At 38.3% G+C, this 18511-nt stretch overlaps 1 protein-coding gene across 10 annotated transcripts in view; it reads left to right on the top strand.

The window, feature by feature from the left end:
• Positions 1–18511, top strand: part of LOC128697460 (leucine-rich repeat-containing protein 40) — a 75703-nt gene that overhangs the window by 3877 nt on the left and 53315 nt on the right. For 5 of the 10 annotated variants that reach the window (XM_053789152.2, XM_053789156.2, XM_053789157.2 and 2 more), the window contains exons 2-4: positions 8694–8815; positions 13917–14100; positions 16970–17193. In XM_053789152.2, the coding sequence (XP_053645127.1) occupies positions 8782–8815; positions 13917–14100; positions 16970–17193 (442 nt within the window). In that variant the 5' untranslated portion in view covers positions 8694–8781. Of the gene's footprint in view, positions 1–5951; positions 6065–7314; positions 7585–8693; positions 8816–13916; positions 14101–16969; positions 17194–18511 lie in introns of those variants that run through there. The other 5 variants (XM_053789148.2, XM_053789149.2, XM_053789147.2 and 2 more) reach the window with 3 other exon arrangements.

Raw genomic sequence — 18511 nt, 5'->3', positions numbered from 1 at the left:
TAGCCAAGTTAGGTATATGGATAGGGCATTCTGCTTGAAGGACAGGAGTAGGAGACAGAGAGTTTGCTTTCCTGGGGCTGGGATGGAGGATATTGTTAGCTGTCTGGATGACATCATGAGAGGTAATGGGAGCAATCCTATTATCTGTCTCAGTGCTGGAGGCAACGATGTTGGCAGATGTAGGAGTGAAGACCTGATTAGCAGATATAGGTCAACAATAGAAATAATTAGGAGTAAGGGTGGGAACCCTGTCATATGTGGTATTTTGCCAAGGAGAGGAGTTGGAAATGAATGGTTGTCCAGGGCAATTGGTGTCAATTGCTGGCTGGACAAATACTGTAAGGAAAATGCGGTAACATTCATTGACAACTGGGACCTCTTCTATGGCAGAAATGACATGTATGCCAGGGATGGGGTTCACTTATCTAGGTCTGGGGTGGTAGCACTGGCAACTGCAGTGGAGGGAGCAGTTAGGACTTTAAACTAGGAATAGTTAGTGGTATGGGTTTTGGCAGGAAAACAGTGAAGTCCCAGTGTAGTAATATTACGAGTTCTAGGGGAACTAGTAATAAACAGAACGAGGTAGATATTGAAAAGCCAGGGACTTTGGGTGATAAGGACAGTAATAGGTTTAGTAGAAAAACAGAAATGAGCAGGAAGGGTAAAGAGAAAGTAGAGTCTTTCAAGGTTTATTATGCTAATTGCCGTAGTGCTAGGAATAAGATGGACGAGTTGAGATTAGTTGCTAGTGCAGGTAACATTGATGTATTTGCCTTAACTGAGACGTGGTTTAATTCAAAAAGTCGGGACATGCCTGCGGAATGTCACATTCAGGGTTTTAGTAAGTAAGTTTATTCAGGTATACACAAATACAGTTACATAGAATTATCATACATAGCAGCATATGTGTAGAGAACCTAGGATAACCCAAAAAAGTCAGACAGAGTGACTTATTTCCATTGGGGTCCTTACTTATTTCCATTGGGGTCCTTGAGAAAATTGTTCCAAGTAGATAGAAGTATCGGGAAGGGGGGTGGGGTGGCATTGTATGTCCGAGATCGCTTGAACTGTTGCATAAAAACTGGTATTAAGTCTGAAGTAACACATACAGAGTCTGTTTGGATAGAATTTTCAGAGGGGCATGAAAAACTGATTTTAGGAGTGATATACCATTCCCCAAACTTAGATAGGGACCAAGGGAGACTACTATGGGAGGAAATTGTTAAGGCCACAAGGCACGATAATGTAGTAATTCTAGGAGACTTTAACTTTAGTCATATTGATTGTAATTTCTTGACTGGAAACTTAGAATCATACGACTTCTTAGAAGTAGTTCAGGATTGTTTTTTGAAGCAGTTTGTGACAGAACCTACAAGGGGAAATAACCTGCTTGACTTAGTTATGGCAAACAATGAATCCCTTGTTAATAATTTAGAAATTTCAGAGGAACTGGGTGCTAGCGACCACAAATCAATTACATTTAGCATTGAATGGAAGTACGATAGTAGCGATAACTCAGTAACAGTCCCAGATTTTCGCTTAGCAGATTACGATGGGCTTAGAGAACACTTATCATCTGTTGACTGGGGTAACGCAGTGAGCTATCAATACGACAGTTTTCTGAACACTATACATGCTGCTCAAAGAACGTTTATCCCATATAAAGAAATTAGATCAAATAGAAATGACCCAAAATGGATGAATAATAGGCTCAAATATCTACTAGGGCATAAGAAAGGAATTTATAGGCATATCAAAAGAGGTGAGGGTCATCTTATGAATCAGTATATTGACATTAAGAGGGACATTAAAAAGGGGATAAGAAAAGCTAAAAGGGACTATGAAATTAAAGTTGCTAGGGATTCTAAAACTAACCCAAAAAGTTTTTTCCAGGTCTATAGAACAAAAGTTAGAGATAAGATAGGTCCCCTTAAAAATAACTATGGGCACCTTACTGACAAAGAGAATGAAATGTGCTCGATTTTTAATAATTATTTTCTCTCAGTTTTTACACAGGAAGACACTAACAATATTCCAGTAATTAATTTTTATAGTGGGCTAGAAGAGGATAAATTATGTAACATCACAGTCACTAGTGAAATGGTTGTGAAGCAGATAGACAGACTGAAGCAAAATAAGTCGCCGGGTCCTGATGAGGTTTTTTCAAGGGTTCTTAAGGAATGCAAAATGGAACTCTGTGAACCATTAACTAATATTTTTAATTTATCTCTTCAAACAGGTGTAGTGTCTGATGTGTGGAAGATGGCTAATGTAATTCCTATTTTTAAAACAGGGGACAAGTCGTTACCGTCAAATTACCGCCCAATAAGCCTGACCTCAATTGTAGGCAAATTACTAGTCAATTATAGCTGAGATTATAAGAAGCCATCTCGATAAGCATAGCTTGATTATTGATACTCAGCATGGATTCACAAGAGGCCGGTCTTGTCTGACTAATTTATTAACTTTCTTCAGTAAAGCTTTTGAGGCTGTTGACCACGATAAAGAATTTGATATTGTTTACTTAGATTTTAGTAAGGCTTTTGATAGAGTTCCGCACCATAGACTGTTAAAGAAAGTGGCAGCTCATGGCATTGGGGGAAAAGTGCTCTCGTGGATCGAGTCATGGCTCACTGACAGGAAGCAGAGAGTGTCCATAAATGGGGTTAAATCCGAGTGGGGATCTGTAATAAGTGGCGTTCCACAGGGATCAGTCTTGGGCCCGTTGTTGTTTATAATATATATCAATGATCTTGATGAAGGAATTACTAGTGATATGAGCAAATTCGCCAATGACACAAAGATAGGTAGGATAATTGATTCAAACGTAGTTGTTATGGAACTTCAGGAGGATTTAAACAAACTCTATTCTTGGTCAGAAAAGTGGCAGATGCAGTTCAATGTAGATAAATGCAAGGTTCTGAAGCTCGGGAGTGCCCATAACCCTAGTACTTATAAGTTAAATGATGTAGAACTTAGCTATACAGATTGCGAAAAGGACTTGGGGGTTATGGTGAGCAGCAACCTTAAACCAAGACAGCAATGCCTAAGCGTACGTAATAAGGCAAATAGATTACTGGGATTTATATCAAGAAGTGTAAGCAACAGAAGTCCAGAGGTCATACTGCAGCTTTATACATCATTAGTAAGGCCTCACCTAGATTATGCAGCTCAGTTCTGGTCTCCATATTACAGAATGGACATATATTCGTTAGTAAACATTCAGCGTAGGATGACTAAATTAATACATAGCATTAGAAATCTTCCTTATGAAGAAAGATTGAAGACTCTTAAGTTACATTCACTTGTTAGACGAAGAATGAGGGGAGACCTGGTCGAAGTGTATAAGTGGAAGATAGGTATTAATAAAGGGGATATTAATAAGGTCTTGAGGATGTCTCTCCAAGAGAGAACCTGCAGTAATGGATTTAAATTAGATAAGTTTAGATTTAGAAAGGACATAGGAAAGTATTGGTTTGGAAATAGGGTAGTTGATGAGTGGAACAGTCTACCTAGTTGGGTTATTGAGGCTGGGACTTTGGGTAGTTTCAAATTTAGGTTGCATAAGTACATGAGTGGGAGGGGTTGGATTTGAGTGGGACTTTCACATCAGAGCTTATTTCTTGGGTGGCATTGAAAATTGGGTTGGGCAAATGTTTTGTTAGTGGGATGAATTGTAAAGGACCTGCCTAGTATGGGCCAACAGGCCTCCTGCAGTGTGCCTCCTTTCTTATGTTCTTATGTTCTTATTAAGAAATTAGAGAAAGTGCAAAGTTTTGTGACAAGGTTAGTTCCAGAGCTAAGGGGAATGTCCTACGAAGAAAGGTTAAGGGAAATCGGCCTGACGACGCTGGAGGAGAGGAGGGTTAGGAGAGACATGATAACGATTTACAAAATGCTGCATGGAATGGACAAGGTGGACGGAGACAGGATGTTCCAGACGGGACACAGAAACAAGGGGTCACATTTGGAAGTTGAAGACTCAGATGAGTCAGAGGGATGTTAGGAAGTATTTCTTCAGTCATAGAGTAGTCATGAAGTGGAACAGTCAGGCGAGTGATGTAGTGAAGGCAAAATCGCCTGAACACAGGCAAAAATCGCTGATGCGTAAATATCGCTTACACATCAAAATTCACGAGAGCATAATTTTGTTAATTTTCCATCAAATTTTGTACTTTTTGTTTTATTACCTTCAGAAAAAGATTCTTCACCATTTCATAAGAAAAAATAACAAAATAATTTTTTGAAAATTCTTGGACACTGGTGCACACTTTGAAATTTCGCCTTTGGACCCTGAAAGGGTTAAGAACGTAGTGTGAAAATCCTCATATGCTATCAAAATTGTACCATATAAGAATTTTTCCTCCGTAAGCCTTGCGTATTGTAAAAGTCAACTAAAATGCCGGGAACAATGGGCTAGTAACCCCCTTTCCCGTATAGCTTACTAAAAAGAAAAAGAAGAAAACTGTCAAATTCTTATTTACGTTATCCATGGAGGCAAAGAAGGGAATGTACGAAAGTATAGTGGTACCAACACACTTACATGGGTGTGAAGCTTGGGTTGCATATGCTGCAGCGAGGAGATGGCTGGAGGCAGTGGAGATGTCCTGTCTAAGGGCAATGTGTGGTGTAAATATTATGCAGAGAATTCAGATTATAGAAGGAGGTGTGGAATTACTAAAAGTATTAGTTAGAGGGCTGAAGAGGGGTTGTTGAGGTGGTTTGGTCATTTAGAGAGAATTGATCAAAGTAGAATGACATGGAGAAAGTATAAATCTGTAGGGGAAGGAAGGAGGGGCAGGGGTCGTCCTCGAAAAGGTTGGAGGGAGGGAGTATAGGAGGTTTTGTTGGCGAGGGGCTTGGACTTCCAGCAAGCACACAAGTGTGTTTTGAATGGAGACTAATAGTTTTTGGGACCTGACGAGTTGTTGGAGTGTGAGCAGGGTAATATTTTGTGAAGGGATTCAGGATTTAGGGAAACCAGCTAGCTGGTATGGATTGGAACATAATTTTTTCTTGATATACCATATTATTATATATATACATATATACATATATCCTGGAAATGGGAAGTACAATGCCTGCACTTTAAAGGAGGGGTTTGGGATATTGGCAGTTTGGAGGGACTTCTAAACTCTCGTTTCTGAGCACTTCTACAAAGACGGTGATTATGTATGAGTGAGGTGTAGTTGATTGATGATGAAAGTATTTTTTGGGGGGGATTCTCTTTCTTTTTGGGTCACCCTGCCTCGATGGGAGATGACCGACTTGTTGAAAAAAAAAATGGGAATCCTCCACACTTACACCAAACAACCATGCACCAAAGATAAGTGTATTTAATAAAATAATAACAGGGAAATGAAATGAAAATAAATCTGAGCAGCTGCTTGAGATGAAAATACAAAAAGGGGAAGGAAGGATGAAGGATTAGCCAGGATATCAGAGATGGCCATGAACTACTCTAATAACTGGACCAGGTTAAGGGGTGTGAGGTTAATCATTATATGTTATACCTTTCCTTTTTTTTTTTACTTACCTCTGATAGGTTGGATTTCAGATAGGCCATTAAACTGTGATTTGCAGTTAATTGTTTGATGGATAGGAGAAACACCATTGTAATGAAGTTAAACCATGACAACAATTTTTGGTTGTGTTAAACTGAGTTGGAATTCAGGATTGCATTGTAACATTCTTGCTGCTTCTAATTTTTTCTCTTTTGATTTTAGTTGCTTCTGCTTGAGCATTTTCTTCCATTTAATGCTACCAATAAATTTAATATCTCTGCTCTCACTGGCAGTCTCACTTGAATAAACATTTTTTCTCTTAGTCTCTTTAAAACCAGAAAAATCAATTGGACCTTCCTCAAAAATAAAAAGTTCACAAAACAACTGGTTATTACTTTTAATAATATCTCTATAAATGTAGAAAATTTCTAGACCTTTGATTTTCAGAACCTTTACAATTCTCCAACAATTATGTCAGATGAAGAAGAGAAAATCAATATTGGTGGAAGCAAGAGCCGTTTACCTGCTCCATGTAGTCGAATACCAGCACCTGGAAGCAGGTATAAATGTTTTTGAATCAACCAACAATACTTCTTTTCCAAGTTAAACAGAGTTAAACAGATGTACTAGCCATCTTAACTCCACAGAATACAATATTCAGTATTCCAGTACAGTATATAGAATGCCAAAACTACAGTACACTAAAACTGGTAAAAAGTAGCTTATAGCCATGGGTTAGACTAAACATAGGGGATATAGAAAATGCATTCTAGTATTAATTTAGGCCAGCAAATTCACTTCTTCCACTGATAATGCATTTGCACTTAGGAACCACAATGCAGGGTACAGTAGTAATGACCTATATTCCAAGAGCATGCAGGGATGGGGAAGCATAGGAGGAGAAGTAGGCAGAGGTGGGTTGCCATGTTAGGAAGAGGAACCAAAGGAGGATGAGTTAGAGGCAGAAGAGTAGAATACAACAGTGGCAGCACCAAGAGGGGGCTTTGGGGACTTGCGGCCCCCAAAATTCCTTCTACTTCGCAAATAAAAACAATTATAAAGCTCCTTCAAAAAAACTCTCCTAACCCTCCTTCCAATCAGATAGCCACCCATAGGACTGCCCCACTTCCAGCCAGGTAGCCTCCCTATAGGACCCCCTTTCCCAGTATAGAAACTGTGTTGCCATCCCTAGTAGAAAGTGACAGAGAAGGCAGTGAAAGAGGAATTGTGGCAAAACTCCCTAATCATTCCGTCGCCAAATCCTCGCTCACCCTCTACATGGATCATTTTCTCACCTAATGAAATCCATCTGTATATTACAGGAATAAAAGGCAAACTATTGCTATGGGTGAAAGACTTTGAGAAGAAAATATAACATCTGATAATAGGGGAAAATGTTCTCATGGGAAAATGTTACCAGTGGGGTGCCAAGAAAATTTGTACTTGCCCCAGTTATGTTTTTAATTTATATAAATGATTTATTAGAACTCCATGGGGAAGTGGAACAGAATTCTTCCTCCGTAAGCTATGCATGTTGTAAGAGGCGACTAAAATGCCAGGAGCAAGGGGCTAGTAACCCCTTCTCCTCTGTAAATTACTAAATTTAAAAAGAGAAACTTTTGTTTTTCTTTTTGGGCCACCCTGCCTTGGTGGGATATGGCCGGTTTGTTGAAAAAAAAAAATAATTAGAAGGAATAGAAAACTACTTTATATAAATTTGTTTCTAGATGATGCAAAACTGTGTGTAAAATAAATAAAATGACTAAAAATCCTCAGAAATGGAATGACAGATGGATGATAAAATTTAATGTTATTAACTCTTGTGTAATGGAATTTGTTCATGGAATTCTGTCTCGGCTATCCACCTCAAACTGATAATCACACAACTAGCGGCAGCTATCAGAACCATCACAAACTCAAGTTTCAGGCAACACCCTATGGCCATATTCAAATTATTAAACCCAAGAACTATCAATGCCATACTACTGTTCACTCATCATTAAAACACTAGACTCTAATGCTGATGCTGACTGAAGACACTTCCTGTCAAATGTAACAGAACATAGTCATCACACTTGAAGTAAATACCCTTTCTATATTTTTTGTGTTTACTGAACCCTTCTATAGAAATTCACTGCAAATACAAGACCCATAAATGAGGAATTTAAAAATTTTGACTTCATGAATTAAAAATAAAGAAAACATGCTTATTGTACCTCCCTGAATTTTTTAATGTGATTTCTAAAATTACCATTAAATACTTATACTTCCAAGTTATAAATTGCACCATGTTCCTTAATTTTTTTTAAATTTTCACATCTCCAACCATCATTTCTTTTTATTACCTCCTAATTTGGCTTTCTCCCAAAGTTCATTTTCAATTTAACATGAAATTCTAATTATTTCTTCCACTAATGCTTAATTTTAATTAAAATTTGCATTATCAGTATTATGTATTGTACTTAATTTTATATTTAATATTACTGCATTTATATGCAGTATTAATATTAAAGGAGGGATGTTAATATTGCAGTTTTATAACTGTAGTGTAAGCACACCTCTGGCAAGACAGTGATGGAGTAAATGATGATGAAAATTTTTGTTTTTCGGGCCACCCTGCCTTGGTGGGAAATGGCTGATGTGTTAATAATAAAATATGATTATATGCACATGTCCAAATTTTCTTCTTTTCTATATAGCATTAGTCTTGGCTTCAGTCTTTCCAAAATGCTTTGCACAAGTACGTACTATTCCTTGTAAGAAATATACAGTGCTAACCTGCCATTGTAACTAATGTTTCATAAGAAATAAAATTATTATTATTATTACAGTGGACCCCCGGTTAACGATATTTTTTCAATCCAGAAGTATGTTCAGGTGCCAGTACTGACCGAATTTGTTCCCATAAGGAATATTGTGAAGTAGATTAGTCCATTTCAGACCCCCAAACATACACGTACAAACGCACTTACATAAATACACTTACATAATTGGTCGCATTCGGAGGTGATCGTTATGCGGGGGTCCACTGTATTATTATTATTATTATTATTATTATTATTATTATTATACTTCTTTCATTTCTGTTAATACTTTATATTAAACTGATACTTTGTGTTCATATATTGTAATGTAATTATATTATTTATTTAATGTGAATGACAGTATACTTATGATTTAATAAATCAGGTTACCAGGAGCCCTGGTGAGCAAGGCATTGGGATCTGTTGGACGACTACCTCATCCCACAGCAACAAGACCCTTGGCACCTCTAAAGATGAATCATTCTCAGAATTCTGAACAAATGACTGGTAGGATTTTTCTTTTATCAACAGAGAGAGAGAGAGTGAGAGAGTGAGGGGTTTATCAGTTTATAATTTAATCTTTTCATTATAAAAAAATTATGCTATCTATGCTGATGTGGCAATACAGTACATGTATTACAAAAAAAATTGAAATAAATGCAAAAATTCACTTCTGGAATGACTGGATTTCTCCCAAAATTTAGATCAAGCAAGATATTGAAGTGATAAATGTGGGATGGAATTTATTGTAGAAAAGTTGTATAATGGCAATAGGTGAAAGTGGATATTTAAAAAAAAAAAATATGGATTCTGATAAATTGTTAAAAAATCTAGAGGGAAAAGGTCTAGGGATGGTGAGAACAGTGTTCTACTGCTATATTGTTCTGTCAAGCTTCGTGATAAAATTTGTACTGGTAATAACAGTTCATTGAAATAAATAGCATGGTGTTCAGCAAGTAATCACAGAAGAACTGACATTCTCATAATGCAGAATGCATCTTAAGTCACAACACTGGCTTCACTGATTAATCTGTATCATTGGATTACTGTTAATATGCTTCCCTGCAAGTCATGTTATTTCCAGTATGAACAAGGATTCTTCCTTAGACACTGGCAGGAAGGTCTACGTACAGCATAAGTTGTAAGTGGCCCCCATCAACCCCTGACAAGAAGATTGTGTTACTGTCTGTTGCTGAGGATTCAGTACTTTCAGTGACTGACATGCTATTTAGACTAGCCATCTCACACTTACCTTTATGCACTCTGTTAGCATCTTAAATACATGTATATGGATACCATTCAAAAAATGGAGAAAGATTCGATGAGCTTTGCTGAGTTCAGCATTTGACCATATTACTTATGACCTAATCTTTATTAATGTATATTGTCTATACCAATCTTGGTGAGAAGGATGTTTATAAAATAGTACTACTTGCTCTATATGTAATGATATTAAGGCATAATATAAACAGGTAGTAGGTTGGTAGACAGCAACCACCCAGGGAAGTACTACCGTCCTGCCAGATGACTGTGAAACAGAAACCTGTAACTGTTTTGCATGATGGTAGGATTGCTGGTGTCTTTTTCTGCCTCATAAACACGCTAGATAACAGGGATATCTTGCTACTCCAACTTACACTTTGGTCACACTTCACAGACATGCACATGCATATATATATACATACATCTAGGTTTTTCTCCTTTTTCTACATAGCTCTTGTTCTTCTTTATTTCTTCTATTGTCCATGGGGAAGTGGAAAAGAATCTTTCCTCCGTAAGCCATGCGTGTCGTATGAGGCGACTAAAATGCCGGGAGCAATGGGCTAGTAACCCCTTCTCCTGTAGACATTTACTAAAAAAGAGAAGAAGAAAAACTTTATAAAACTGGGATGCTTGAATGTGCGTGGATGTAGTGCAGATGACAAGAAACAGATGATTGCTGATGTTATGAATGAAAAGAAGTTGAATGTCCTGGCCCTAAGCGAAACAAAGCTGAAGGGGGTAGGGGAGTTTCGGTGGGGGGAAATAAATGGGATTAAATCTGGAGTATCTGAGAGAGTTAGAGCAAAGGAAGGGGTAGCAGTAATGTTGAATGATCAGTTATGGAAGGAGAAAAGAGAATATGAATGTGTAAATGCAAGAATTATGTGGATTAAAGTAAAGGTTGGATGCGAGAAGTGGGTCATAATAAGTGTGTATGCACCTGGAGAAGAGAGGAATGCAGAGGAGAGAGAGAGATTTTGGGAGATGTTAAGTGAATGTATAGGAGCCTTTGAACCAAGTGAGAGAGTAATTGTGGTAGGGGACCTGAATGCTAAAGTAGGAGAAACTTTTAGGGAGGGTGTGGTAGGTAAGTTTGGGGTGCCAGGTGTAAATGATAATGGGAGCCCTTTGATTGAACTTTGTATAGAAAGGGGTTTAGTTATATGTAATACATATTATAAGAAAAAGAGGATAAATAAGTATACAAGATATGATGTAGGGCAAAATGACAGTAGTTTGTTGGATTATGTATTGGTAGATAAAAGACTGTTGAGTAGACTTCATGATGTACATGTTTATAGAGGGGCCACAGATATATCAGATCACTTTCTAGTTGTAGCTACACTGAGAGTAAAAGGTAGATGGGATACAAGGAGAATAGAAGCATCAGGGAAGAGAGAGGTGAAGGTTTATAAACTAAAAGAGGAGGCAGTTAGGGAAAGATATAAACAGCTATTGGAGGATAGATGGGCTAATGAGAGCATAGGCAATGGGGTCGAAGAGGTATGGGGTAGGTCTAAAAATGTAGTGTTAGTGTTCAGCAGAAGTTTGTGGTTACAGGAAAGTGGGTGCGGGAGGGAAGAGGAGCGATTGGTGGAATGATGATGTAAAGAGAGTAGTAAGGGAGAAAAAGTTAGCATATGAGAAGTTTTTACAAAGTAGAAGTGATGCAAGGAGGGAAGAGTATATGGAGAAAAAGAGAGAGGTTAAGAGAGTGGTGAAGCAATGTAAAAAGAGAGCAAATGAGAGAGTGGGTGAGATGTTATCAACAAATTTTGTTGAAAATAAGAAAAAGTTTTGGAGTGAGATTAACAAGTTAAGGAAGCCTAGAGAACAAATGAATTTGTCAGTTAAAAATAGGAGAGGAGAGTTATTAAATGGAGAGTTAGAGGTATTGGGAAGATGGAGGGAATATTTTGAGGAATTGTTAAATGTTGATGAAGATAGGGAAGCTGTGATTTCGTGTATAGGGCAAGGAGGAATAACATCTTGTAGGAGTGAGGAAGAGCCAGTTGTGAGTGTGGGGGAAGTTCGTGAGGCAGTAGGTAAAATGAAAGGGGGTAAGGCAGCCGGGATTGATGGGATAAAGATAGAAATGTTAAAAGCAGGTGGGGATATAGTTTTGGAGTGGTTGGTGCAATTATTTAATAAATGTATGGAAGAGGGTAAGGTACCTAGGGATTGGCAAAGAGCATGCATAGTTCCTTTGTATAAAGGCAAAGGGGACAAAAGAGAGTGCAAAAATTATAGGGGGATAAGTCTGTTGAGTATACCTGGTAAAGTGTATGGTAGAGTTATTATTGAAAGAATTAAAAGTAAGACTGAGAATAGGATAGCAGATGAACAAGAGGCTTTAGGAAAGGTAGGGGGTGTGTGGACCAGGTGTTTACAGTGAAACATATAAGTGAACAGTATTTAGATAAGGCTAAAGAGGTCTTTGTGGCATTTATGGATTTGGAAAAGGCGTATGACAGGGTGGATAGGGGGGCAATGTGGCAGATGTTGCAGGTGTATGGTGTAGGAGGTAGGTTACTGAAAGCAGTGAAGAGTTTTTACGAGGATAGTGAGGCTCAAGTTAGAGTACATAGGAAAGAGGGAAATTATTTCCCAGTAAAAGTAGGCCTTAGACAAGGATGTGTGATGTCACCGTGGTTGTTTAATATATTTATAGATGGGGTTGTAAGAGAAGTAAATGCGAGGGTCTTGACAAGAGGCGTGGAGTTAAAAGATAAAGAATCACACATAAAGTGGGAGTTGTCACAGTTGCTCTTTGCTGATGACACTGTGCTCTTGGGAGATTCTGAAGAGAAGTTGCAGAGATTGGTGGATGAATTTGGTAGGGTGTGCAAAAGAAGAAAAAAGTGAATACAGGAAAGAGTAAGGTTATGAGGATAACAAAAATATTAGGTGATGAAAGATTGGATATCAGATTGGAGGGAGAGAGTATGGAGGAGGTGAATGTATTCAGATATTTGGGAGTGGACGTGTCAGCGGATGGGTCTATGAAAGATGAGGTGAATCATAGAATTGATGAGGGGAAAAGGGTGAGTGGTGCACTTAGGAGTCTATGGAGACAAAGAACTTTGTCCTTGGAGGCAAAGAGGGGAATGTATGAGAGTATAGTTTTACCAACACTCTTATATGGGTGTGAAGCATGGGTGATGAATGTTGCAGCGAGGAGAAGGCTGGAGGCAGTGGAGATGTCATGTCTGAGGGCAATGTGTGGTGTGAATATAATGCAGAGAATTCGTAGTTTGGAAGTTAGGAGGAGGTGCGGGATTACCAAAACTGTTGTCCAGAGGGCTGAGGAAGGGTTGTTGAGGTGGTTCGGACATGTAGAGAGAATGGAGCGAAACAGAATGACTTCAAGAGTGTATCAGTCTGTAGTGGAAGGAAGGCAGGGTAGGGGTCGGCCTAGGAAAGGTTGGAGGGAGGGGGTAAAGGAGGTTTTGTGTGCGAGGGGCTTGGACTTCCAGCAGGCGTGCGTGAGCGTGTTTGATAGGAGTGAATGGAGACGAATGGTTTTTAGTACTTGACGTGCTGTTGAAGTGTGAGCAAAGTAACATTTATGAAGGGGTTCAGGGAAACTGGCAGGCCGGACTTTCGTCCTGGAGATGGGAAGTACAGTGCCTGCACTCTGAAGGAGGGGTGTTAATGTTGCAGTTTAAAAACTGTAGTGTAAAGCACCCTTCTGGCAAGACAGTGATGGAGTGAATGATGGTGAAAGTTTTTCTTTTTCAGGCCACCCTGCCTTGGTGGGAATCGGCCAGTGTGATAATAAAAAAAAATAAACAGTCTTAAGATTTATTTTTGGGATGTTACTGGAATGAGTCCTTATGATATTAATCCTTTAGGGTCTCAGTTGATCATGATTGTACCTGAAAGACTACCATAGTATGATAGTGTATAAATACATACTGTAGTTAAAATATTACACAGTATAGTACTTATACTGTACCACACAAAAATATTTATAAATCTGTGTAGGCAGTTACATAAGTTTGGTGAACCTTTCTTATAAATAGGTCAGTAAATATGAACAGGGACCAGTAATGAAATTTGTCTAGAAATTGCATGTACCAGTACTGTATATGCTCATTCAGATGAGTACATATTGGGTACAACCATTAATGTGGTGCTGTGAGTGATATGCAGTGTCAGCCACTTAAGCATTGTTAGGTTGACAAGTACATTAACTACATGGGTAATCATGAGAAAACTGCCTCACCCTTAGCTTGAGAAACCTTATAAGCAACAAGCATTCTCCCCCTGCTGGCTATAATATACTATATTTTATTGTCATTTTGTAAATGGTAAGGTATACTGTACTATATAATTTTTTTAGATCAACAAACCTCACAGAAGCCCAGTAAACCTCTGGGAACCCAAAGAAATAGAGTGAGCAGAGGAGCTTTGCGAAGTGGTATGCGTGGTGTGTCAAGAGCTTCTATAGCATCCTCGGCAGTGAGCCATAGATCCGAGTCTTCAGGGTCAAGCAGAAGAGACTCAGACTCAGTTGATGAGGATGGGTAAGGTTTATGTGATGGGCACATGAGTTGTGTGGTATTGTATTTTTAAATGAACCCCACAATGACTGTTGAATAACTGAAACATTAACCTTTTAAATTGTTTAAAATCTTAAGAAATATTTTCAATATATTTACTTTAAGCATTGCTCTATAAACTGTATTAAGTTTTCAAGACTTATTTTAACTGGATATCTGTCATCTCTTTAACCCTTTGGGGGTCGACAGGTCCTCTCAGAGACTTGTTCTCAGGGTTGGCCAAATTTAAAAAAAAAAAAAATTATCTTATGAAAAGATAGAAATGATATGAAATTTGATGGAAAACTTATGGAATTATGCTCTCACAAAGTTAGCGGTCTCAATGTTTACGCATAGGTGATTTTGCCCACTTTGAGCCCTATTTTCGGCCAATTCCAGTGTACTAGTTGACAAAAATCATAACTATTTCGCTAGAACTCCATTTTTTCTATCGAATGAGTACAAGAAACCATCCATTTACCGATTTCAACTATCCAATAAAGTGGTCAGAATTCAGCAATTTTGCCAATTTCACACAAATTTCAAAAGATGCCAATTTCCAAATAGGGTCCAGAATAAACCAGACAGACATTCCTGGCACTAAAATAACAAGTTCTCTGTTCATTAGTCACATCCCCAGGCCTCTCTTATATTTCTTTGGCTTTCCACTTTGAATTTTTATTCTTACAAAAAAAACAAGATTTACTGTTATGCAGACTACTGCATTAGTGTAGAAATGGTATAAATAATATCAGTGCACTTGTGAAAGAATATTAGACTCGCCAGTTGATGTGTATTGGACGCTTGGCATGATTTATTTACTTTTGAACTTTGGTAAAAATCGAACATTTCTGCTACTTTGAGCTCAATTTCAAGGTACTTTTCATTGTAAAACCAGTCAAAATCATCTCAATTTCTGTAATATGTCTTCCATTCTATAAAATGAGATCAAGAAAACTAGAATACAACAATAAATACCATACGAAAATGCAGTGCAAAGTCGCTGTTTTAATCCAAAAACACGGTCAAAAATTTTTTTTTTCTCATTATGCACTGTGTGCTGCAGGATTTTTTTTATACTGCGCACACTGACCACATAGACCCATTCTTACATATGTAGGCCTACCAGCTTTCTCACTAGATTTGAGGGTGCTAGAATTTAGGCGTACTAGTACGTCAAAAACCCTGGGTCGTAAGACGTACTAGTACTTCCGAAACCCCCAAAGGGTTAATATTCATCTTGGACATATACAGGTATTTATTGTATTGTAATATCTTAATAGGAATTTCTTAAATGCTTTAGTACAAAATTAATGAGACCTTTTAATTAATACAGTGGACCCCCGCATACCGTTGGCATCACGTAACGTTAAATCCGCATACCAATACATTTTATCGCTAAGATTTTGCCTCGCATACCGCTAAAAAACCCGCTCAACACTATTCATCCGAGACGCGTCTAATGTGCGGCCTGAGCCAGCCTCACATGTTCTGCCGGTGGCATTGTTTACCAGCCGGCCTCCGCGGTAACATCCAAGCATACAATCGGAACATTTCGTATTATTACAGTGTTTTTGGTGATTTTATCTGCAAAATAAGTGACCATGTGCCCCAAGAAAGCCTCTAGTGCCAACCCTGTGGTAAAAAGGGTGAGAAACATTATCGAAATACTGTGGTACCATGGTCAACTGCTGATGCTGCTGCTGCTGTAGCACCGTCAGCTGCTGCTGCTGTACCACCGTCAGCTGCTGCTGTAGCACTGTCTGCTGCTGCTGTAGCACTGTCAGCTGCTGCTGTAGCACTGTCAGCTGCTGCTGCTGTAGCACTGTCAGCTGCTGCTGCTGCTGCTGTACCACCATCAGCTGCTGCTGCTGCTGTGGTACTGTCTGCTGCTGCTGTAGCACTGTCAGCTGCTGCAGCACTGTCAGCTGCTGCTGCTGCTGCTGTACCACCATCAGCTGCTGCTGCTGCTGTAGTACCGTCTGCTGCTGCTGTACCACTGTCTGCTGCTGCTGTAGCACTGTCAGCTGCTGCTGTAGCACTGTCAGCTGCTGCTGCTGTAGCACCGTTGTTGGTGTGGCTTATTGAGAATACAAAGAAACAATTAACCCCAGAGGGTTAGTCACCCAGGATAACCCAAAAAAGTCAGTGTCATCAAAGACTGTCTAACTTATTTACATTGGGGTCCTTAATTTTGTCTCCCAGGATGCAACCCACACCAGTCGACTAACACCCAAGTGAACAGGGAAAAATGCCTGGAACTAGTGCTCATATTGGTGAATATAAAGCCAGCAAAGGTTAGTTTGAGAGATTTAAGAATCGTAGTGGCATACACAGTGTGATAAGGCTGTTCTGGAAGAAAATGCCAACCAGGACCTACAGTACTCAGGAGGAAAAGGCACTCCCAGGACACAGTGTCTCATCAGTCATTGCTGCATCTTTAATAAAGGTAAGTGTCATTTATTCTTCATTTAGTAGAGTAGTACATGCACAATATATATTGTGCATGTACTACTCTACTATTGTGCATGTATCCTTCTCTTTGTGTGTAGGAAAATGTATATTTCATGTGGTAAAATTTTTTTTTTCATACTTTTGGGTGTCTTGCACAGATTAATTTGATTTCCATTATTTCTTATGGGGAAAATTCATTCACATAACGATAATTTCGCATAACAATGAGCTCTCAGGAACGGATTAATATCGTTATGCGGGGGTCCACTGTATACTGTATGTGCTATTAAAAAAAATTAAAGTATAGACAGTGTTCCTCTTAATTTAAGGTAATGTTTACATCATAGTGATATTTTATGTTATTCTGGTGTGCAGATTAAGCATTTTTTATATCTCTTAGAACAAAGACACCAATACTGAGTCCACCTCGCAAACCAGCTTCTAGAGGTTACAGTTCTGTCCGAGCAAGAATCCGAGTTCGTAGAGGAAGGCCTGTGATGCAAGGCTTTGCCAATGTTGGTGGTGTATTTGATGTGGCTAAAAGTGAAGATATACATCCACAGATCCTGAAAATGGCAAGAAAATCTGGGCAACTAAATCTGTCAAATAGAGGAATGGTTGAAGGTAAAGTATTTTATTAGAAATAAGTTTATTACACCACAGTAGTTGTACATGTATGCTATTGTAAAATGTGATACTGTAGATACTAAAAATGTCAGTCAAGTGTGAAGTGTAGTTAGCCGTTTAGATTAGAAGGTTCTTCAAGGTGCCTTTTGTGCTGAATAATGCACTTCTGTATAAGCAGAAAAATTCCATTTATCTGATTTGCGAACATTTAAATTTTGAACATCACAACTATATTTAGATACAAATCTGGGTATCACAATTAAAAATAATAATGCAGAAACATGAAAGGTGCCTTTTAGTTTTGTGCTAGAGGACATACAGTCCCTTTACGTGAAAAACCCTGCTCTCTAACCACATGATGTAATAAAGCATTTAACTGGCTCATACATTATTGATGGATTTGTTAATCACATTGTGTATACAGTATGAATAAACTGTATTGCAGACATGGTTTGTTCCATAACTGCATGATATGAATATTCAAGAGCTGTAACTTACTGCTAAGGATTTTTTTTTTTTTAAGAAGTACAGTACTAACACACTACAACACATGTAAAGTGATAGTCTCCTGTGTGTACTGCAAATAGTTTAGTAACTGAATAAAGCAATTGCTTGATATTTTATAGGTACAGTGAAACCTTGGTATGCAGCCTTAATTCATTCCAGAAGGCTGTTCGAGTGCCGCTCCATTTGAGTATCGAACAAGTTCTTCCCAACCCATTTTCTGTTTGGTTGGCTGTTATCACTAATCGTCGTAGGCCCCATGGTGACTTATTTATACAAATAATACAAAAAAAATTAATGTGAAGAACTTGAAATAGTTTACAGCGAAGTTCTGGCAAGTTGTATTTGTTTGGTTGAGTGCTGAGCTTTGTTCAAGTAGGGAGCTGGTCATATACCAAGGTTCCACTGTACATATGATACAGTAAATATTTGAATATTGTATTAGATTGTATTCACTTGTATTACAAGGTCCAAGAGTGACAAAGCCTTCACGTTTTAGAATGGCAAGGCATTGTACTAATACAGTGGAACCCCGGTTTTCGTCTTTAATCCATTCCAAGAGGTTGGCCGAAAACTGATTTGTATGAAAACTGAAGTAATATTTCCCATGAGAAATAATGTAAATCCATTTAATCCATTCCAGACACCCAAAAATATTAACAAAAAATACATTTTGTAGAGAATAACTATAATTTTAAGTGCAGAAAACAATGAGAAATAAATATAAAGCACTAATGAAATGGATAAATGAACATTTAAATCACTTTTATTTTTGTTGAAGACTCTTGTTGGCGTATGGAAGACGGCGAGG

This window comes from Cherax quadricarinatus, chromosome 44 (assembly GCF_038502225.1).
Source record: "Cherax quadricarinatus isolate ZL_2023a chromosome 44, ASM3850222v1, whole genome shotgun sequence".
NCBI lineage: Eukaryota > Metazoa > Arthropoda > Malacostraca > Decapoda > Parastacidae > Cherax > Cherax quadricarinatus.
Note: the sequence above shows the minus strand (reverse complement) of the source record. Positions and strands in the feature narration are given on the sequence as shown.